Here is a 23,965-nt window from a genome sequence, read left to right as displayed (position 1 = left end):
TGGTTTCATGTCAACCACTTCAGCAACGGCTCTGCAGGCGCACTTAGTCTGAGGTTCTGGAGCGACGGCTCTCCTGAAGGAGAGTATAGACATGGTCCAGTTTGGGGTTCTGGAAGAATCATCAATTTTGGTACTGATCTCTTCTGTATTGCATTCTTGTCTTTTAGAGTCCTTGGCTGATTAAATGTGCTCTTACTTACATTTCGTGGCCGAAATGGGATCCGCTCATGATTCATATTCATCCCTGGAATGATCACAGACATTTTCCGAGGGCCTTTAAATCCAAGCACATTTGTTTCCTGGAAGATCGGAAAATAAGACAGAACTTGGCAACAGAAAGGAAAAAGAGACCATATTCTCGACACAAGACTTTCTTGGCATGTCGAGAGCACTAAGAACTACTCTTGTGCTTTACTGCAGCTCAACAAAGACAGGGGGTCCAGGACAGGAAAGGACACAGCACCTCTTTTAAGTCTAAGCTGAACACTTGAATTTAAAATAGAGTCTGTTGGCTTGAAACTTTACTCTTACTCTTTAGTCTTAAGTGAAATTTGAGACAACTGTGACCAAACTGTCCAATTTTGTCATCAACAATAAATATTTATTTCCCAATGAAGGCATGGCACTATATGATATACAGTGAGAATTATAGTTTAAATTAAATAGGGCCTGTACCAGGAGGTAAAAAACTCAAATGCTTGTTGACCCAGGTAGATTATATATGAATAAAATAAGTACATTAAATAGGTGGATACATATGTTTGTATGCGTGTGTTTTCATATACATACACATGCACACACATATATGAAAGTCACACATAATTAAAATATTTAATTGATTCTGAGGCTGAGAAAAAATACCATATATCATATAGTGTCAAGTCAAATGGTTCTCAGTCACTTAGATAAAATCTCATGGGAATCAAATGATGAGATTAATTCCAACTTAAGAAACACTGGGACTTTGGGATCAAGGCAACAACTGAGTTGGGTTAATTCCTTCTTGCTTTCTTTTACTCAACAACTCTTCGAATGCTTACTATGTGCCAGGCCCCATGTTAGTGTGGATAGAGCAGTGAGTAAGAGTTTACAAACTGGTGGAGAAGGTTCATGATGAAGAGGCAATAATAAGTATAACATGTGGGTTACAAGAGGATGCCCAGGGTGCCGTGGGGACACACACAAAGGAATGTCAATCACATCAAGTGGTCAGGAAAGACTTCTCTGATGACATCAGTCGATCGGGCAAAGGGCAAGGAGCGGGGAAGGGAAGACTCTCAGGTGAGGGAAGATCCTACAGTGGAGCAAAGGGACGGCAGGAAGGCCCTTGTGGCTGGCCTGGTGGGGACGGGAGGGGAGAGTGCCACTAGAAGAGCCTGAAAGGAAGGCCTTTACTCTGTATGCAGTGGGTAGTCATTAAAAGACTGGAAGCAGGAGAACAACAGGATCACCTGGTGCTCTGTTTTAGGAAGATTTGTCTGGCAGCAGTATAGAAAGAAGTAGCAGGAAAAGACTAAAAGCACAGAGGTCAATGTCTAATTTATTGTACCCAATGGGTTTGAGGTGATGAAGGTCTGAGTTAATACAATGGCATTAGGAAAAGAGAAGAGAAGAGAAGGCAAGACATGTTAAAACAGTAAAAAGTCACTGAACTTGGCAATTCATAAATAATTAAAACTTGAATATACAAAGAAAATGATACCAGCAACGGAAAAGGGGATCATAAAACCAGAAACCACCTTGAGAGGGAAAATTACGAGTTCCGTGTTGGCTACGTTAAGTCTGAAGTACCAGCAGGACATGCAGGAGATTAAGGCAAAGAGCACACTCCGAGGGCGGCACTTACGTAACAGACGGCTGCCAGCTCCTGCCGGGTGTAGGCCTTTTCTACCAGACCTTGGGCCTTGGTTGGGCTGACACCATGGTCATAAACTGTAAACTTGGTCCCCATGAGGTTGGATCTACAGTCAAGAGAAAAAGTCACCATAATGACCTATATTTTTTCTCTTAAACACAGTCTAGGAGAGGTATGCACCAGAATGGAAGCCTATGTGCCTGTTCTCCAAACGTCTCAATGTTCATCATCATTCGTACAAAGATCTCTCATTAAAACAAGGAAGGAACTTAGATTTTCTTTTAACTTTTTTTTATTACAACATCAATACATGCTCATTGGAAAAAAGATATGGGTTGTTTCGAAACTACACGAATCAAAGTATCAGAAAGCACAGGACAGTGACAGAGGCTGCTCTCACCTGAGTTTGCCAATATAACTTTCCCCTTCACGAGACAAATCTGTTGGGTCAGTGGAGATAAGGTAGTTGGATGTTTTGCTCTTTTTCCGTTTTCTACCTGCAAGAAGAAATATCTGGACAAAGGAAAAATGTCAGTCAAAAATGAGGTGAAGAGAACCACCACAGTTTGTTCCACGTATTCACTTAGCAAATGTTTAGCAAGTGCCTATCATGTACAAGCAGTCAATCTTTGAGTCTTTTTTTAAATTCACCTTAATTTTTCTTGTATAAAAACTGTGTGCTGGCCACAGCTGGAGCCTGGGTCTTCTGCACGGAAACTCTAGATGGGCCTTTACAAAATGGCCAGTGAATTCCTGATCGGGGACTTGGTGAACACGGTCTCTTTCCAGGGGTTGGGGGTGAGACAGCCGTAGGTCTTAGAAATGGCATCAAAGGTGGCCTTGGCAAAGCTGCCCAGGTAGCAGTGCAGCCCTGGCCGAGGTGTAACAGGTGTCAATGCCAGTCAGCAGCAGTAGCTTCTCGGGCACAGGGCTGCGATGACACCAGTGCCCCGGGGGCGGGGCTGAGGTGCGCCTGCACAGAACCACATCAGCCAGTCGCCTTGCAAGGGATGGTGTGGAGCTTGCTGATCTTGTTTCCCCAGCAGCCTCACTGCACTGGGACTAGAGAGAGCTTAGCCAGAAGAACGGCCCCACAAATGGCAGTGGCTACCGCCTTGGAGCACTTAACCCCCATACTGACACGTCCCTTGTAATCCCCAATGGCGACAAATGCCCTGATCCTGTTCTGCTGGTCAGCACGGATGGGTCTTGCTTTTGCATGAGCATAATCTTCAAAACTTCGTCCTTGAGGGACACCTCCAGAAAAAAGTCACTGATCTCAGATTCCTTGATTGGCAGGCAGAAGAGACAGATCTCCTCCAGGGACTTGCTCTTCATGTCCTTGACCAGGTGACCCAACTTGGTGAGGGGCAGCCACTCCTTGGCCTTGGCCTTGCCTACTCTGGCTCCCTAGACCCCCTCCTGGGAAGCCTCTGACAAAGCTTCAGCAGATGGCAGGAGGCCTCCCATTCCAGGGCTCCCAGGGCCTCTGCCCTGGCCCTCGCCCCTCCCCCCAGCAACAGTGTCATCTACCATTTGGTGTTTTCTCAGAGAAGACCAGTTTGGGAGTCTTTATCCCTTTTTCTAAACCTCATAATGCTTCTCAGAATTCACCATCAGGGTTTCCTTACTGTACAACTTTTCTAAGTTCACCAGTTTGATTCTCCATATAACTATTTACAACTTGATCCCTAAAACCTCCAGTGACTTTTTTTAAAAAGGTTCATGCAATTCCATGAATGAGAGTCTTTCCACCTTTACGAGAAACAGGATCCTGAATACCCACCCTTCCCATTCTTTACTGCAGCTGCTTCCTAATACTCCTTTTTGTATTTTGTTGTTTTACACCCCTGTGACTTCCGTAATATGAATACTGTTACATGCACGCCCTTCCTACACCCTAGTAGCCCTGGACAACAGGGAGGCAGGAGAGCAGCAGTAGCTAAGGAGGGGGCTGTGGAATCGGACAGACATGGGTTGGAATCTGGCTCAGCATTTATTAGTGTGTTTTGAGGCAAGTACATCATTCCCTAAGTCCCACGACCTCATCCATAAAGCAGGGATGAGAAATCCCATCTTATGAGGATGTTATAGGGACTATCGGTGATAATACATATAAAGCATTTAGCACACGCCTGATCCACTGTAAACAATAAACACTGGTTATATAATTACATCTACTATCATCATGTCATTGCTAGGCTCTTAAAATCACCCACTTAGACCTGGTATTAATACAAAATACACTTTCCATTAGCAAGTACTAAACTGCCTCAGATTTATGGATAAAGTAAATTAGAATTTCTAGGGCAAGAAACAAGTCATTTCACTTACACGTTCTTTTGTATTTCCAATTCCTCCTACTCCCTAAATAAACAAATTCCCTTGCTCTCTTTCTTTCACAATGTCACGTTCCACCTTAATAAAAATAAAAACCAGAGAGCACACAGTAACACTCCCTACACCCCCAAAATTATTTGCAGGTGAAAATAATTACATTCAAATATTCTCTTCCATTTTCTTACATTCTGTATACAAATCTTTCTCTTTGGGTTGGGGGTAGATTTTGCCTATTAGACTACGAGATCTTTGAAGACAGCGAGAACACAGCTCCTGGGAACTGATAAATACCGTCCACTTCCAGCTGACCGGTCTAATACCAGTGCTATTCCCCTCTCAAAAGGCCCGCTAACAATCTAGTCCCACGACATTCCTCCCTCTATCTTGAGATTTATCTTAAGAATCAATTCTCATACCTTCCTGTTTTCATCCTTTTCCAAGTGCATATAGTAAGTGGGGAAGAGACCCCGATCCATTCCTTTTTTGTCCCTGGTTATCCGACACTTGACTGTGATACCTCGGGGGGCAGGACTGTAAGCAAAGTCCTCTAGATTCTCCACTTCTCCCAGCTGGTTATCAACTTGTTGGGCTGCAGTACCAGAAGCTCCTGTATCCTGAAAGCATAGCTGTGCGTGAGCAATAGGTGGTTGCGTCAGAAAACCTCACATTCTCTTCGAGAAATACTGAATGGACAAAATAACTTACTGATTTACCCCTATCTCTTCAGTCATCTGACAAAATAAGGGGAAACTCTGAGAAGTTAAACAAGTATATGAATACTGGGAATACAAAGGAGCTAAGTAAGAAAATGGGAAAAGAAGCTAAGTACAAGAGCTGGCTTGGGACACAAGAAATTAGAGAACTCATGAACTTTTAAGTCTAAATTTGAGCTTAAATCTTTAAAGGACCCTGATTCCTCAGCAGTGGTAGCGGTATTTAAATACTGAAGACATGTGTGGGAAACAGTTAAATTAGCTCCAAAGGAAGACGTTTCAGAACTACGTACTGTGGTGGACTTCTGGCTGGATGCAGAACTGGGTCTCTCTGCCTCTGAATATGGTGAATGAGATCTTAATTTTCTTCCCTCTTCTTCCTCCCCATCAGACTCCTCCTCATCAAAGTTCAAACTACCTGAGATACCTAGTGGAAAAGCAAGAAGTGTCAACACCTGCCAACACTGGCTTAAAAAAGAAAATTTTGAACCGAAGATAATTTTAATTTTCTTGTTAAAACATTACAAGCTATTCTGACCTTAAACATGGCTATTTTATCCAAATTTTGACAATTCTTTCTTCATATTCTCACTCAGATCCATCTTTTGTTTTCCCTTCCCACTGTTGCCACCCTAATTTAGTTCTTCAAAACATTACGTCTATGGGAAAAAAAATTTGCAAATCATATTTATGATAAATGATTAATATCCAGAATATAAAAAGAACAACTCAACAACAACCCAATTCAAAAATGGGTAAAGGACTTGAGCAGACATTTCTCCAAAGAAGATACATAAATGACCAATAAATACATGAAAAGATGCTCACATCACTAGTCATTAGGGAAATGCAAATCAAAACCACAATGAGATACCACTTCACAAGCACTGGGATGGCTATTGTAAAAAAAACAAAAAATAAGTGTTGGCCAGAATGTGGAGAGAGTGGAACCATCGTGAACTGCTGGTGGCAATGTAAAATTGTGCAACCACTATGGAAAACAGTAGAGTGGTTCCTAGAAAAATGAAATATAGAATTACCATATGATCCAACAATTCCACTTCTGGATACATACCCAAAAAGAAGTGAAAATAGAGACTCAAACAGATACTTGTACACCAATGTTCACAGCATCATTATTCACAATATCCAAAAGGTGAAAACAATCCAAATATCCATCAACTGATGAATATATAAACAAAGTGTGGTATAAACATCCAATGGAATATTACTCAGCCTTAAAAAGGAAGGAAACCTGCCACAACCTGGATTAATCTTGAAGACATCTTGCTAAGTGAAACAAGCCAGACAGAAAAAAGGACACACACTGTAGGATTCCACTTATGTGAGGTACCTGCAACAGTCAAATTCATAGAGACAGAAAGGAGAACGGTGGTTGCCAGGGGCTGGTGGGAGAGGAAAATGGAGTTACTGTTCAATGGGTAAGGAGTTTTATTTTGGGAAGATGAAAAAGTTCTGGAGATGGACAGTGGTGATGGTTGTACAACAATGTGAATGTACTTAGTGCCAGTGAACTACCCACTTAAAAATGGCTAAAACGGTAAATTTTTTTTTTTTTTGAGGAAGATTAGTCCTAAGCTACCATCTGCTGCCAGTCCTCCTCTTTTTGCTGAGGAAGACTGGCCCTGAGCTAACATCCGTGCCCATCTTCCTCTACTTTATACGTGGGATGCCTACCACAGCATGGCTTGCCAAGCGGTGCCATGTCCACACCCGGGACCAGAACCGGTGAATCCCAGGCTGCTGAAGCAGAATGTGCGAACTTAACCGCTGCCCCACCAGGCCAGCCCCTAAAATGGTAAATTTTATATAATGTACATTCTACTACAATAAAAAAAAAATTCAATGATCCATTGCTTTCTATATCAGTTACTTTTTTGGTTTCCTGCATTTTGTTCATCTCTAGTCCAGTTAATTATTTTGAGTTGGGAATGTCTGAAATACTACTACCTGGGATTTATGAAGCACCTTTTAGAGAAAATTAAAAACTATTTTTTCATTTTATCCTCACATTTATATGAGTTTGAGGAGGAGATACTGGTAATCTTATTTTTTGTTTTGTTTCCTGTGTCTATGGAACATATGTGGAGAGGAACACAGGTATAAAATAAACTGTGGTGTGTGTTATAAAACAAGTATGGTGCTCAAATGTACACGTGAGTGTGAGGCTCAGGGAGAACCATCCGCCCAAAAGAAAAAGACAGAGCTAAACTGAAACTAAATTCCCTTTTTTCTTTACTCTCTAAGGTGAAGTTACCCCTCACATAATAGTTGAAATAGCCCCCAACTCATGGATTGACAAGTAGACTAACAACAAGCAGCGTGGCGTTCATTTCCTGCCCACAGCCAACCATCTCAGAGGAGGGACGACTATCGTCTACTTTTTACACATTCCCACATAAATTGGTATTAGCTTTTCTCAAGGACACCCAAGGATAAGACACAGGCCAGTTAAAAAATTAATCTCAAGTGAAAACATATGTCCACACAAAGACTTATGCGTGAATGTTCACAGCAACATTATTCATAATAGCCAGAAGTGGAAACAACCCAAATGTCCACCACTGGTGAAGAGATAAAACAAAATGTGGTATATCCATACAATGGAATGTTATTTGATAAAAAGGAACGAAGTACCCATGCGTGCTACAACATGGATGCACCTTGAAAACATTATGATAGGTGAGAGAAGCCAGTCATAATAGACCTGATAGTATATGATTCTATTTACATGAAATATCCTGAATAGCCAAATCCACAGAGACGGAAAGCAAGTAGACTGGCAGTCTCCTAGGGCTGGAGGAGCTGGAGGGAAATGGGAAGTGATTAGTAACGGGCAGGAGGTTTCTTTTGCAGGTCATGAAAATGTTCTAAAATTGATTGTGGTGATGGTTGCAGACCTCTGTGAATACACTAAAAACCAATGATTTATTCACTTTAAATGAGTGAACTGTATGGTATGTGAATTATATCTCAATACAGCTATTATAAAATAAATTCTGTGGTTTGTGAAGGACATTTTTTCTTTGTTTTCTCAAATGTTAACCTTTTTTTTTGGTAGCAAAAAGGCATAAGACTCTGGGATCTCACTGTGATATGGATACCTTCACTTAATACTATGTTTTCAAATGCCATTTTTATACCAAGAACTGTTTATGTGAATGTATATCTTAAAACGGAGATAAAGATTTCTCCCAAACCTGTAAGACAACGAAATTGGATCCACGTAAGGGACAGAATCTGCCAAACTGACACTTCTTAGATCTTAATCAAGAGAGCACTTAACAGGTTTTATGGTCAAGACGCAACTTGTTGAGACGTGAAAAGGCATTAATCCATCTGGCACTGAAAGGCCAATTCTGAGAAAGAACACAGCAGTCACACAAGGGGACAACATGGTATTTACAGTCAGGGATAAAGAACTAGACTGAGAATCAGAATCTAGGTCTGCCACTATTCAGCTAGATGACTTGGGGTAAGTAATTTAGCTTTTGGTTAAACTGAAAGTTCTCTTTGCTTGACTCCTCCACATCTTTCACTTTCTTTTGTTGTAGTAACAGTGGTAGTAAAGTAATAGAGAAGTACCATAATCACATTCATACTACAGAGAAACTGAGGCCGAGAAAAGTTAAGCTGGTTTACCCCTTTCCCAGCCAGATGTGGAAGAGTTGAAATTCAAAACCAAGCAAGCTTGCTCCAGAGCTATGCTCCAATCCATTTCACTACACTGCCTTTGCCACACCCTGCACACTAGTCGTCTGTCCCAGGTGCACAAATATATCATGTTTTTACATCTGATGCCTTTGCTCACATTATTTCTTCTGGCCAAGTTTGCCACCTAAGTAGCAGTGTGATCCAGGACAAATTACTTAGCATCTCTGAGAATCAATTTTCTTTTATGTAAAGTGGAGAGACTAATATGTATAAACCCCTCAGAGTACTGTTACAAATATTAAATTAATTGAGATAACGTATGTCAAGTGCCTCACATACAAAAGACATTCAAAACGTCAGTCTCCAGTTGTTTCCATAGATGACACCAGTGCGTTATACGCCACATTATAACTCTAGGTCAGGCCACCAGCCAAACCATCTCCTAATTAAATGTTCCTGCTTCCAGACTTGCCCCCCTCCAATTCATTCTTTATGGTGCAGAGTGGTTTTTCTACAGCCCAAATCTGATGCTATATTATTCCTCAGCTTAAAATTCCTCATAGGTTCCTATTATTCTTCAGAGAAAGTCCAAATTCCTAATATAGCCTATAATGTCCTAAATAATGAGGGCCAACTTACCTCTCCAGGTTCATCTCTCTACATTCCCTTTCCCACCATACTGCCCCATACTCTGAGCTCCAGGCATTCTGGACTGGCCAGCTCCCCTTCCTGCATCAGGATCCAGCTTAGACATCACTTTCTCTGGGAAGCTTTCCAAACCTCCAACTCTGTTTTAGGCATCCCTCTTGGTGTTCTCTTGGCTATTTAAGTGCATGAAGCCTCACTTAGAATAAATGTCCCAGAGGGCATGCACCTTGTTTATACTACTTTATCCTAAGTGCTAGAACAATGCCTGATATATAGTATATACTCAATACGTATTTCCTAAATGAATGAATGTATGAATGTTTGAATGCACATCTATTCTGCCATTCTTTTTTTTTTAAAAGATTTTATTTTTCCCTTTTCTCCCCAAAGCCCCCCCAGTACATAGTTGTGTATCTTTTAGTTGTGGCTTCTGGTTGTGGCATGTGGGACACTGCCTCAGCATGACTTGATGAGCAGTGCCATGTCTGCACCCAGATTCAAACCAGTGAAACCCTGGGCCGCCGAAGTGGAGCATGCAAACTTAACCACTCGGCCACGGGGCCAGCCCCTCTACCATTCTGAGCTAGAATCTCTTGATCCATATATCCCAGGATCTAGCAATGCCTAGCTATTATTAAATAGGCACCACACATAAATATTTATTCAGTATTGGGCTTCAGTCTTCTAATCTGAAAAGGGGATGCTTAATTTCTTCTCTTATAAAATTATTTTTCTAAGAAGGAAAGAAGACTACAAGGGACCTCTGAAATGTACAGGAACATTTATGGAAAAGATAACTCCAACTGGCAGAAAGTAGGCTCTTTGTGGAAAAAGTATTAGCTGAAGCATGTTTTGACCCAATTTGTGTTTCCATTCACCGGGCTGTTTATCTTTCCCCTTATCACTAGATCAGTATGAACTGTGCAATGAGGCAGAGTAGGCCTGTTGAGGGGCAACTTTGACAAAGGAAGAGGGTGGGAACTAAAAATCTCAAAAAGAAAGAAATAGCTATATATCGTGGCTAATGCTGCTCACATTTTACATTTGATTTAAATACCTTTTCTCAGGCAATCGGATAAACACTATTATTGTTGACAATGACCAATTCTCAGATGTCAAAGAAGCCTAATATCACCTCTGTAAAGCCCTAAGCCACATTACAATCAATTCTGAATCATCTAGATTGTTAACCAACAATGGAAGAAAGTAAAGTAAAAGCTTATAAATGACTTTGCCATCATTGCCAATCCTCACCATGTTTTTGGAGGATCTCCTGAAGATCCGGTTTGGAAGCAGTATCCAAAGTGCTCTCCCCGTCGACACTTCCTTCGGCATCCTCCTCCAAAGCCGCAGAACCCACTGAGAGAACACGAAGTCTGGTTTCCAAATCTTGAGCATCTGGCTTCAGGAAGGCAGCTGGGCCATCAATGCCTAGGGGCCAAAAGAAGAGACAAGAGGAAAGTATTATCCACTATTTAGCTGGGTGGTTTTGGTGTATGTGTCAGAATTAAGAACCACCAAACCATTTTACTTCTCCTCCCTCCTTAACATCCACAAGGACATTTGTTAACAGAGTAATTCAGGACTGGTGTTCATTTTATTAACAGCTCTCACTGTTACTCTGAATGTACTTGATTTGCGCTTGAGAAACTTAAGAATGAGACCATGAATACAAAGTAGGTCCTCCAAAGGGCAGATCCTGTCCAAGCCAACAGCTCAGGGGGCTTGATTTACAGGCTCTTAATCCTCTTCTTCCCCTCACCATCTCAGGTGATCCTGAGTCCTCTCTATTGGAAGAATGGATGCTCTCTCTACCTTCTCCTGGCTTCATGGTTAACTCTGCGATGATGTAACAATCAAGACTATAAGCTCCTCAAATAGGCCATTTTGGATTAATTCATTTGGCACTGACAACAACAATTCTGGGATGGATATGAATTTTAAAGTGTCTTCCACTGATTAGGTCATTCCTTTTATTCCAACTCAAAGACCCAGCACGTGACTATAATGATGTACGAAGCCACCCAGTAATGATGCTAATGTTGCCCTTTGGTCTGTCTGAGAATCCTCCTGCCTTCTCCTAGGTTTGTGAAAACCGTACCCCAGCAGGAAGAGATGCTGCCTAGATACACACCATGCAGGATGACATCATTATGTGGGGTACGCGGTTCCACTAAAGGAGTTTGCTCCTCACTACCTCTTGGCTTTGACCGACGGAGCCTGGCTTCTGGATTTGGCTGTACCATGAGTGGCTCAAGGCGCTTTTTTCTCTGCTTCTTCTCCAGGAGTGCTCTCTAGGAAAAAATTGTGATATGATAGCCAGGAGACTTATGACAAAACCTCACTACTTTGAACATTTAGTTTTTCAATCACAAAACTGCTTGTAAATTAATTTTTCCCACTTAAGAAATGGGAAGATTGAGGCAAAGAGAGGGGTAAGGATTCATTCATTTCATTTAATAAATATTTACTAAACACTTATAAAGATCTATTTAAAATGATACGAATTCATTTCTGGCCAAGCTGAGGCCGTGATCCAAGTCTACTTAAAATATATATAGCAGGGACTGGCCCCAGGGTGTAGTGGTTAAGTTTGGCACGCTCAGCTTCAGCAGCCTGGGTTCGCAGGTTTGGATCCTGGGTGTGGACCTCCACCACTTGTAAGCCATGCTGTGGTGGCGACCCACATATAAAGTAGAGGAAGACTGGCACAGATGTTAGCTCAGAGCCAATTTTCCTCAGAAAAAAAATATACATATAGCAATTATATTATTATCAAAGCATGACCACAAGTTTAAAATATATAAACACATATGCATAGGGGAAAAGAGGAAGGAACACAGTGATGGTGATTTCTTTGGGTGATAGAAGATGAATAATTATTTTCCTTTATCTAGTTTTTCTATTTTCTAACTTTTGTAATTGGAGGAAAAAATAAAACTTATTCTCTAAACCCGAAATTATTTTCATGTTTTAATCAGCTAAAGAGCAATAAATTTTGCTTTCTTGCTCATTTTTACATATTTAGAAATCAAACAAATTAGGGCCAAGGGTAAGAAGGAAAAAAAATGGCAGTTGGAATACCCCAAATAGACTCTCTGGATAAAGAGCAGGATGAAGAGCATGGCGGCAAGAGAAGCCAGGGAAAGTGTGAGGGATCCAAGAGACAACGCAACAACACGGACAGGAAGGCACCACTAGCACATAGACTACTAGGCTTTGGCAAGAAGAGCTTGTGATACACAGAAGTCCTGATGGCCCTGGGATACCACAGAATAGGAAAGTGCCAAGCCTCAAGCTAAGAAATTAAGTCATGATTTAAAAGCAAAGACATTATAACCTACTTTATAGTTTCTTAGGCAAAAAGCCACCTATTCACTTTTTTTCACCGATATTGCTTTTAAAAAGTGCCACTAGGAAGGAGAGTTCCTTCAAGGGGGTGAGACTGTCAGTAGGAAAGGAAGTGTGTTTTCCTGAGCTGGCCTGAAACCTTGTAGATAAATTCTGAAGACACGGAAGAAATAGAACTATTCTTTTTTATCCAACTTTGTATATAAGAAAAAAGACTGAGGAGCTAAGATAATATGCCAAAATGGACTATGCCATCAAGAAGGAATAGAGAGCTTAGAGCAGGTTGGGAAGGAATGATTGGGGTTTTTGAGATTATTTTGAGGTTCATAAGTTAATATGAATAGATGGACCTTAATGCACCGGGAACACGAAATACAGAGGAGGTCACAACGAGGTCCTCCCCACAGAACTTGCTGATAAGGTTCTTCTAGCAGCTACGAAGTCTTGTATAAGACTTGGATGGATAAGAAGTAACCTGCCTAAAGAGATGACAAATATGAAGGAGAAAGACATGAGAAACTGCCCCATCTTATCACCGTGGCCACAGCTGTACGCGTCTCATAACTGTGAAACAAAACACAAGCTAGAGCTAGGCCATTTTACTAACATGTGAAGAAAAAATGTTCTATAGCGCAGTGTTATTCTGCCTGCAGTCTAGAAAAGGGAGGTCAAAGAGCTAGAATTTGATAGTTTATCTAGCCCGTCCAAGAAAGAGAAGCTGAACTGGCAGACAAGGGTAGTCTGTTTGCCAGGAGAGTGCACTCTACTGGAGGACAGGAAGCCACAGAAGGCCTCTCCACGGCCTTGAGGAAGCAGCCCTGAGGGCTCGGTAATTCTGTTTCCTCTCATTCCTTGCTACCAACGAGCCTCCTAATCTTCCATTTAACTTCTTAGGTATCGTATTCCCAGGAACAGAGTCATGAACAGAGATGAATGCACACTGAGGAGTTAGAGCTCTCGCTGTAAATGAATAAATTGGTGTCTGGTTTCCTAACTGACTGTTGTGAGTTTGACTAGTCTGAGTTTGTGCCGAAGGACCTGGTTACATCTAGGTTCGCTGACAAACAAGTTCCTAGACTCGTCAAGGACACACTGGACTCGGCCACGGTGACCCTCCCAAGGCATCCGGTGAAGCCCTCCTCCAGCAGCTTCAGCACCAGTCAGACTAGCCTACATCAACAACTTGAGAAAACCCACAACTGGACAGTCAGACTGTGAACTGCAGGACCACAGCTACTACATGACAGCACTGAATATATCTGACTACTGTCCAAGTTTACAAATAAGAAGAAATCATAAAATATCGACATGCGGGCAAACCACCATCTTGGTGAAAACCGTCACCTGATTTAGCATTCGAATCACCCTCATATGTTTAGTTGGGGGGAGAAGAGAGGTGCTAGTTGAGTTTCAACATAATGACGTCAACTCCTGCTTCATTTGTGTTTTGCCTTCCCTGAAAAGCTAGGAGTGCTTTAAGGAGGCTGCATAACAAAGGACTCCTTACAAAGTCAGGGCATGGTCAGGGGAGTCAGGAAGACAGCCAGAGGGGAGTGTTTGATGCCCTAAATGCAATTAAAACACGTTGCCGTCACAAGTGTCACAGAAATTTTAATTTCCCAATTCCCTTGGAAACTAAACAATAGTTCAAAGAATCCACCTTCTCCAGAATCTGGCGGTAGGTCCAACTACCATTCCCTGAGGGCAAAATACTGAAGGACACCACCAAAATAAATGAGGAAATAAAGGAGACTGCAGACCATAGAAAGTGTAAACTCTGAGAAGAAAACATAGGAGCAAGTCTTCATAACCTACGGCAGGCAATGGTTTCTTAAATATAATATCAAAAGTACAAGCAAGGGGGGCTGGCCCCGTGGCCGAGTGGTTAAGTTTGCGCGCTCCGCTGCAGGCGGCCCAGTGTTTCCTTGGTTCGAATCCTGGACGCGGACATGGCACTGCTCATCAAACCACGCTGAGGCAGCGTCCCACATGCCACAACTAGAAGGACCCACAACGAAGAATATGCAACTATGTACTGGGGGCTTTGGGGAGAAAAAGGAAAAAAATAAAATCTTTAACAAAAAGAAAGTACAAGCAAGGGAGGCCAGTCTCATGGCCTAATGGTTAAGTTCAGAACACTCTACTTGGGTGACCTGGGTTCAGATCTTGGGCGCAGACCTACACTCTACACCACTCGTTAGCCATGCTGTGGCAGTGACCCACATGTGAAATAGAGGAAGATGGCACAGATGTTAGCTCAGGGCTAATCTCTCTCAGCAAAACAAAACAAAACAAAAAAGGAGAGGCAACAGAAGAAAAAATAGACAAATTAAAACTTTTGTGCTGAAAATGATACCATCAAGAAAGTAAAAAGACAACCCAAAGAATTGGAGAAAACATTTATAAATAATATTTCTGATAAGGAACTTGGATCTAGACTATACAAAGAACCCTTACAACTCAACAACAAAAAGACAATAACTCAATTTCAAAATGGGCAAAGGATTTGGATAGACATTTCTCCAAAGAGGACATACAAATAGCCAGTAAGTACACTTAAAAAAATGCTCAACATCATTAGTCATTAGGGAAATGCAAATCAAGACTACAATGAGATACCACTCCATACCCACTAAATGACTATAATCAAAGACAGACAATAATAAGCATCAACAAGGAGATGGAGAAACTGGAAGCCTCGTACATTGCTGGTGGGAGTGTAAAATGGTTCAGTGACTTTGGAAAACAGTCTGGCAGTTCCTTAAAATGTTAAACAAAGACTTACCACATGACCCAGCAATTCTACTCCTACTACCTAAGGTGTAGTAGGTGCACCTTGGTATTCCTATAGGCATATCACCCGAGAGAAAGGAAAACGTCTACACAAACACTTGTACACAAATGTTCAGAGCAGCATTATCTGTAACAGCCAAAAGTAGAAATAACCCAAGTGCCCGCTAGCTGATGAATGGATAAACAAAATGTGGTGTATCTACAAAATGGAACATTACTCAACAGCACAAAGAATGAAGTACTGATATGTGATACAACATGGATGACCCTTTCACTAAGTCTCAGAAACCAGACACAAAAGACTATACATTGTCTGATTCCATTTATACAAGATCTAAAAATCATTTGTACACTTTAACTGGGTATATATTTATAGTATGTGAATTCTATCTCAATAAAGCTGTTCAAAAATCTATATACGACAAAAATAGCCATGTGTAAATTACCTGAGAATCTGGGTTTTGTTTTGTTTTGTTTTTTGAGGAAGATTAGCCCTGAGCTAACATCTGCTGCCAATCCTCCTCTTTTTTGCTGAGGAAGACTGGCCATGAGCTAACATCCGTGCCCATCTTCCTCTACTTTATATGTGGGACACCTGCCACAGCATGGCTTCATAAGTGGCACGTGCATCAGCATCCAGGATCCGAACCAGCGAACCCCAGGCAGCTGAAGCAGTGCACGTAAACTTAACTGCTGCGCCACTGAGCTGGCCCCTGAAAATCTAGGATTTTTAGACATTCAATTCTAAGACTATACTATCAGGAAAACAGGATAGACACGACAGAAACTAATCTGATCAATAATACCGTAACCTGGATGATGAAAGAATGAGTTAAGAGAAGGGAAATGGGCTATGTGGAAATAAGGTAAGGCAGGACTAAAGAGCCAGATTTACCTTGTGGCTCTAGGACTGTCCAAGGCAGGAGCGTCCTGGGCAGACACTCACACGTCCCATTCTGTTGGCAGGTTTATCCGTTTAGTAGAGGTGAATTAACTGTTCCATCACACGATGATAGTTCCCATAAAGAACAGTTTACAAACTCCACTTATCTGATTTCAAACTCACCAGGCCACTTTCTGATTGCAAACAGACTTTTCTAACGGAAACGTGATGACCAGCTGATTCTGGCATACAGTTTACTAGAAATTAATAAATTAACCCTCTGATTTAGATTCACCTCCTACGATATTGGTTAGTATGAACCAATCCTCAAGAGACTGATTAACTTTGTTTGCTCTTAGCAAACTACTTCTCATCCTACAAAGCTCACAACCAGTGACTCTCAAGCATGGGGACATTCCCATAGCAGAATTCCTGAGAGGTTAATGTCCTGTGCACCTCAGGCAGGGGTGGGAGGAGAGAGGTGACCAGCCTCTCCTGCGTCCACTGACTGTCAGAGGACTGTGAACCCCCCACCAAGATACGGCCAGCCTAGGAGGCCCAGACTGAGCAGCAGCAGCCTAGCTTTCTTCAATATCTCCCTCTCAGCTCTAACTTCCACGCGCTAAGATCCTTTCCAACATTCTATTATTTTATCCGATCCGACCACACTTTACAGATGAAATAACTGGGGCCCACAGAGTTTGAGGATCTTACCTAAAATCACACAGCTAACTCACGGCAGAGCTAGAGCCAGAACCAAAGCCTTCTGCTTCCCAGCCCACTGTTTTGTTCATTATGTGGCACTGCCTTTCTAGCTACAGGCCATCTGAGTGCTCAGCCTGCATTTGTGGGAAGCCCCTTGCCCCTGCTGAGCAGCCTCCTTCCTATGCATAGGGTAGCATTTCAGGGCTCTAACACTATTCTCATACACCATTTAACACCAACATTTATACTCAAGTCCAAAGAGATTTTTTTCGAATTTAAAAAAATTCCTATAGGAGCTGGCCCAGTAGCACCTTCCGCTTCAGCGGCCTGGGGTTAGGCGGTTCGGATCCCGGCTGTGGACATGGCACCGCTTGGCAAGCCATGCTGTGGCAGGCATCCCACATATAAAGTAGAGGAAGATAGGCATGGATGTTAGCTTAGGGCTAATCTTCCTCAAGCCAAAAAGAGAAAGATTGGCAGCAGATGTTAGCTCAGGGCAAATCTTCCTCAACAAAAAGAAAGAAAGAATGTACTATAAAAAGGCTTACAAAATCTAAACATTTATACCACAAACATACAACATGCAGCGTTCTCACTGAAAAGAATACAAGTCACAAAATGTTTGGGCCATCTTTTAAAAAATCCAGGAAAATATCTATATACAAAACTCAAAAACTACATAAAGTTCAAAAACTTATGTCTTATATCATTACTTGGTAGATGATCATAGACTTCACCTAATGTTAGCAAAGGATGTACCATTTAGCCTTATAAATGTAAATCAAAGATCTAAAATTCTAAATACAGTTTGCTAGGCAATGGAATGTAGAAAATAAAGGGCTCATTCCAAATATCCTGATCTTGTGGGGGAGGGAAAATAAATATATAATCGGAATTTTCCCCATGATCCCAGGAAGATTCGTTTCTTGCCTAGTTTTATTTACTTTCTCAGTATTAGAAAGAATTGTTTACTTTACACCCCTCAGGGACAACTTCACAAACAACGGACGGACGCAGAAGGCCGGCCGGGTCTCTGCTTACAGGCAGCTGCCCCGGGAGGGAGGCCCGAGGCAGTCATCTGTAAGGGCTCAGAGGTTTGTTGCCGGCGTCCTCCTCTGTTAGGCAAAACTAGGTTTGCTTACAATGTCCCCAGTCCCTTTAAAGGCAGGAGGCAGGAGGGAGGCCGCGGGGATGTCGGCCCCAGCGGGGCTTCAAGGCCGCTAGCTAGCACAGCCGCTCCCCCAGGCCACGTGGCCCGCAGGGGCCCCAAGCTGCGGGCGAGCGCGCAGGGCGGCCGAAGCCCGGAAGTGGGCTTCACTGACCGGTCTCGAGCGGCACACGCGTGCGGACGCCGGGGCCAGCGCTGCGGGGGCGGGCTGTGTGGGCATGGCCGCGGCCGGAGGCGGCCAGGGTCTGCGCCCGGCGGGAGGGAGCCCGACCGGGGCCCACGGGGTCCTCGCCAGGCTGGAGCCACAGCTCCTCGAGGCGCCGCGCAGGCGGCCCGTCAGGAGAGGGCGAGGGAGCGGGCGATGGCGCGGCCGGCCAGCAGGTCACCCCTGCCCCTGCGAGGGCGGCGCGGGCTTGCACACGGGGCACTCCTGAAGGCCGCGGGGCCACGCTCCGCTTCGCGCACGGACCCCGCCATCGGCCGCCGGAGGGGCAGGGCAGGCCGGCGACAGCCCCCGCGGAAGCGCCATGCCACCAAGGCTGGGAAGGCGGCTGCTGCGCCCCGCCCTGGAGCGGCCCGTGCTGCTCCTCGGCTTCGGCCCGCCGCGCCGTCCTGCACGCTCCCCGGAGACGCTTTCCTAGATTCTAATGATTCCACTTTAAAGGAATTTATTACGCTGCAAGTCCCGTTATTAATTCCAACAGTAATATAAAGAAGCAAGACACAACTTTAGCGGTATTTTTAGTCACCTATGGAGTCTAGAAGCTTTGATCGCTAATGATCCTACAGAGGTAGACAAGAGCTATAGAATTTCCTGAATTAGAAAACATTCACATGAAAAAGGAAATATGAAAGCAATATATGTTGGGTATAGGTTCTAAACTGACTAATCATGATATCATAGCATATAACACCACAAAACTGTTCCTTTGTTCCTTCCTGCCTTCAAATATTTAATAAAGGATTATTATGCACCCAGCCCTATGCTAGGAACTTCTGATATAATGGTCATAATAAACAGCCTTGGTTGCTGTTCTCATGGAGCTTACTCTAGGGGAGGAGAGAAACAAATCAATCATTGCCAAAAAACCAGAAAGAAACGGGTAACTGAAAATCGGGACCAGTGCTCTGAAGAAAATTATTCTGTAGGCAATGGAGGTTTTTAAGTGGCACAGCAGCATGTTGGGATCTGCATTTTAGGACAAGGAAAAAATCTTGTAGCTCCATGCAATTACAGTGTAGAGAGGTATCTGACCGCAGCAGGACCAAATTACTACATAGAAATACAATGTTAACATTCTTCTAATTCTTAGGAAAGGTGCCAAGGAATTTTCAGTGATTATAAATCCAAGGCCAGTTTTATTGCTGACGGCCTGAAAGCACTTTGGTCCAACCATAGCAGAGGGCCTCAGTTCAGCACATACTAACTCCAGACACTGCTGAGTTAACATCAGAGCCCTTTCCTTTCCAGTCTTCCTTCCATGGCCCTGCCAAGACTTCAGAGTCCAGACCATCAGTATCACAGTCAGTACAGCTGTCCACTTACTTCAAAAGAGGAGACTCTGCTCACCTGATTATCTAGTTTCAGCTGGCGAAGCTTCATGGTCTCATCTTCAAAGGCACTGTTTTTAAAAAAATGAAAAGAAAGCATGTAAAGAGAAAATCCTTTTAAACCACGTCAACTTCATCTTTTGGTGTATCTACTCCTGTGGGCTATTTGGAACCAATTAATTCCACCTTCGGAAAAGAATCAGTTTCTAGACGCTATCCCCACTGACTGCAGGCGGACTTTCCACCCTCAATGCCACAATTATTCCACAGAGGACCTGAGGAGACTGAGACACCCAAAGGATAAGGAAAAGATGTAGAAAACAGACTCCATGCATGCAGGGGTTTTTGTTCTTTAAAACCATATATTGAGTGCTTATTCCGGTCACAGTGCTAAGTATTCCACATGCATTATTTTATTTACTTCTCAAAACAACCCTATGAATTAAGTACTATTATTTTCTACACTTTGAAGATGAAGAAACAGACTTTGAAAGCTGTGCGTAAGATTAAACAGCAGAAACAGACGTTAATCCTGGTCTCTTCAAGTCTAAATTCCACTTAAAAATCAAACGCATTTTACTACTTTTTTGGATCTGGTTTAGGAGAGGGAGAATTAGACCATATCCAGCATCTTACTATAGCCCACTGACTTCCCTAAGGTCTACCAAGTCATTTAACTTCTCTTCAGGTTTGCCAGTAATAAAACATTATGCCAATCATCAAAGGAGACTCTAAGTGTAGACGAACAGACGGGATTTAATAGCACTAGAAGACAGATTTGTTTGATGGAATAAAACAACAAAAAAAATGGAATCAAATTACTGTCTTCAATTGATAAAACAAACCCTTTCGAATTTTTTTTTCTTTTAAAAGATTGGCACCTGATGGGGCCAGCCCGGTGGCGCAGCGGTTAAGTTTGCACGTTCCACTTTGGTGGCCTGGGGTTGGCCAGTTTGGATCCTGGGTGTGGACATGGCACCGCCTAGCAAGCCATGCTGTGGCAGGCGTCCCACGTATAAAGTAGAGGAAGATAGGTACAGATGTTAGCTCAGGACCAGTCTTCCTCAGCAAAAAGAGGAGGATTGGCAGCAGATGTTAGCTCAGGGCTAATCTTCCTCAAAAAAAAAAAAAAAGATTGGCACCTAAAAAAGGATAAAGGGGCACATATGTTATGGCGATGGATAAATATTGGACTACTGGGGGTAAGCACATGAAGTGTATTCAGGAATTGATAAACAATAATGTACACCTGAAATTACACAATGTTATAAACCATTATCAAATCAAATTACTTGAAAAATAAATAAATAAAGATTGGCACCTGAGCTAACATCTGTTGCCAATCCCTTTTTTTTCCCCCTTCTTCTCCCCAAAGCCCCCTAGTACATAGTTGTATATTCTAGTTGTGAGTGCCTCCGGCTCTGCTATGTGGGATGCCGCCTCAGCATGGCCTGATAAGCGGTGCCATGTCCGTGCCCAGGAACTGAACTGGCGAAACCCTGGGCCGCCAAAGCAGAGCGCGAGAACTTAACCACTCGGCCACAGGGCCGGCCCCTGAACTATTTTTTTTTTCACTCTGTGAAGCCTTTTCTATTTTTCACAATTTCCTAATCTAAGATTTTATTTTGTGACTCAGCTTTCTTGGAACGGGTAAAGTATGAAAGAAGGCAGAAATGGTTCTCAGTTATTTATATTATAAATTTTTACTTGGAGCTTACTGTCAGAAAAAAATGCAAATACAAGGTCCCACTGAAGAAGACAAAGCCCATGGCTACAAAGGGAAGCCCAGCTCTGCCTGCATTTGGGGTAAATACACCAAAGCATCTGTCCATAGTTTAATGGTTGACTACTGCATTCCTACATTTTACAAGGTTTTATGCATTTTAATAATACACAGCAACTTGGAATTTGCATACCATCTCCAAGATCCTTCCTGCCTACTAACCTATAAGCAAATTTAACAACCCCTTAGATATTCTCTGACAGTCGCCTCTATTAATTCTCTTACAACCTTTACGTTAAAACAAAGCAAAAACAACTTCCAGCCAGGCCTGTGTGGCCCTACATGTCTCCTCGATGTGTTCATGTTTTACTTGTTCTTAATCCTCATTCACATATTTTTAAATCCTAGCTTTATGTATACATTGCTAGAATATTATTAGTATTCAGTGGATATTAGTATAAATTTGAAAAAGTTCTACATAAAATGACAAAAACATTAGGAACATTATATAGGAAAGTCTAAGTGTAAAAAAATTCACTGTCATGGACTAGCATTTTCAACAGCTACTGTTATGAATCTGCTTATCCTCCAACTCACTCTGCCCTAATCACTAAACGAGAATTACAAAACCCTCTAGCCATGGAAAAAAATCACACTACCCACCCAGCACCCCCACCAACGCCAAAACCTCCTCAATAAGGCTAAATTCTGATACACAACTAAAGGCTTCAAACGTTTCTCTTAAGGCCTCTAACAGGAAAGAAAACAGGTGTGTCTTCAATGCCCCATCTTGACACGGCTTAATTGCTTTCATCAAGCCTGGGCAAGCTGAACAGACATTTTAAATAAACAGGGTATAATCAACGCATTTTGACCTCAACAGAGAGGCACTAAAGAGACGCTATATAATCATAACATTTAGATACCTCCTATACATCAAAAGCTACACTTTCTCTGAGCTCTGGTTTTAAATTACAACTCAACAGAAATAATAAAAATATTTTATAAACTTACCTTAAATCTGAACTAGAATTTCCAGTCTAAACTGGAATACGATTTTACTAAATTTGCATTTTTTTCCTTTAATACTCTCTTTCCTTCATTTCAAACTCAGTTGTTGAATACAAGCCTAACCAAGCCTGGTTAGTAAATCTATACGAAACAGAAAAAATTCCTACAGAGTAAAAGAAATGCAATTACTATTTTCCTCCCTTTTTTCTCATAGGAAATTTCCTGTTTACTTGGTACAAACAGGGAAAACCCTAAACATACATCTTGGAGAAACAAAGATCTGTCGCTCCTGTGGCTCAGTTTAACACCCACAGAACACCATTCTCTTGAACTACTTTCCAGCTACCTTCCAGCCAAAGTCTAAACTGAAGATGCACATAAAGCTTTACCACTGCAGGAGACACACAAGGATTTTTCTGAGAATGTGTCCCAACTACCCATCTTTGTTTACAGACACCAAAAAGTTTCCAATTCCTCTATCACTTATTCACCTAACAAATATTTGGCAAAAGTCTGCTAAAAGACGTGTCTCCTCATCTACTCCTATATTCATACTTTTAAGAATCACAAGATAAACTGAAAACAAATGAATAATACAACAGAATGTTACACATCAATGAAAATGAATGAACTTCACCCTACTATAAATCCATGAATTGACTGTAAACACAATGTTAAACAAAAGAGGAAACATACAAAACAATACATTTCTTAAGCTTCTTTTTGTATAAAGTTCAAAAACATGATAAACTAGATTGCATACAGAATACACACATAGGACAAAATTATAATAAAGAAAATGAATATCTCAAAAGTCAGAGCAGACTCATACATCTATGGCCAATCGATTTTTGACAAGGGTGCCAAGATCATTCAATGAGGAAAGAAGAGTCTCTTCAACAAGTGGTGCCTGACAACTAGACATCCACAGGCAAAAGAATGAAGTAGGACCTCTGTTTCACACCACTTACAAAAAATTAACTCAAAATGGATCAAAGACCTAAATGTAAGAGCTAAAACTATAAAACTCTTCGAAGAAAACACAAGAATAAATCTTCATAACATTGGATTTGGCAATTGATTCCTAGATATGACACCAAAAGCATGAGCAACAAAAGATAAATTAGACTCCATAAAATTAAAAACTATTGTCATCTAAGGACATTATCAAGAAAATGAAAAGATAGCCCACGGAATGTGAGAAAACATTTGCAAATCATATACCTGATAAGGGTCTAGTGTTCGGAATATAGAAAGAACTCTTGCGGCTCAACAACCAAAAGACAAGCAACCAATTGTCTTAAATGTGCAAAAGATCTGAACAGACATTTCTCCATAGTAGATACACAAATGGCCAATAAGCAAATGAAAAGATTCTGGACACCATTAGTCACCAGGGAAATGTAAATCAAAACCACAATGAGGGGCCGGCCCTGTGGCCGAGTGGTTAAGTTTGCGTGCTCTGCTTCCTCGATCCCGCATTTCACTGGTTCAGATCCTGGGCGCAGACATGGCACCGCTGATTAGGCCACGCTGAGGCGGCGTCCCA

The 23,965-nt window shown here is 42.1% G+C and overlaps 1 protein-coding gene and 1 pseudogene across 2 annotated transcripts in view; both read right to left on the bottom strand.

Moving 5' to 3' along the window:
* TULP3 (TUB like protein 3) overlaps positions 1 to 23,965 on the bottom strand; it is a 61,772-nt gene that overhangs the window by 3,470 nt on the left and 34,337 nt on the right. The window contains exons 2-9 of one of the 2 annotated variants that reach the window (XM_014841770.3): positions 19,702 to 19,753; positions 11,366 to 11,525; positions 10,486 to 10,662; positions 5,202 to 5,335; positions 4,612 to 4,809; positions 2,256 to 2,368; positions 1,847 to 1,961; positions 201 to 299 (exon numbers count right to left, since the gene is read on the bottom strand). In XM_014841770.3, the coding sequence (XP_014697256.3) occupies positions 201 to 299; positions 1,847 to 1,961; positions 2,256 to 2,368; positions 4,612 to 4,809; positions 5,202 to 5,335; positions 10,486 to 10,662; positions 11,366 to 11,525; positions 19,702 to 19,753 (1,048 nt within the window). The remainder of the gene's footprint in view (positions 1 to 200; positions 300 to 1,846; positions 1,962 to 2,255; positions 2,369 to 4,611; positions 4,810 to 5,201; positions 5,336 to 10,485; positions 10,663 to 11,365; positions 11,526 to 19,701; positions 19,754 to 23,965) is intronic. The other variant, XM_070494845.1, reaches the window with a different exon arrangement.
* On the bottom strand, positions 2,375 to 3,650 carry LOC106831435 (small ribosomal subunit protein uS5 pseudogene; annotated as a pseudogene).

Source organism: Equus asinus, chromosome 22 (genome assembly GCF_041296235.1).
Source record: "Equus asinus isolate D_3611 breed Donkey chromosome 22, EquAss-T2T_v2, whole genome shotgun sequence".
Lineage (NCBI taxonomy): Eukaryota > Metazoa > Chordata > Mammalia > Perissodactyla > Equidae > Equus > Equus asinus.
Note: the sequence above shows the minus strand (reverse complement) of the source record. Positions and strands in the feature narration are given on the sequence as shown.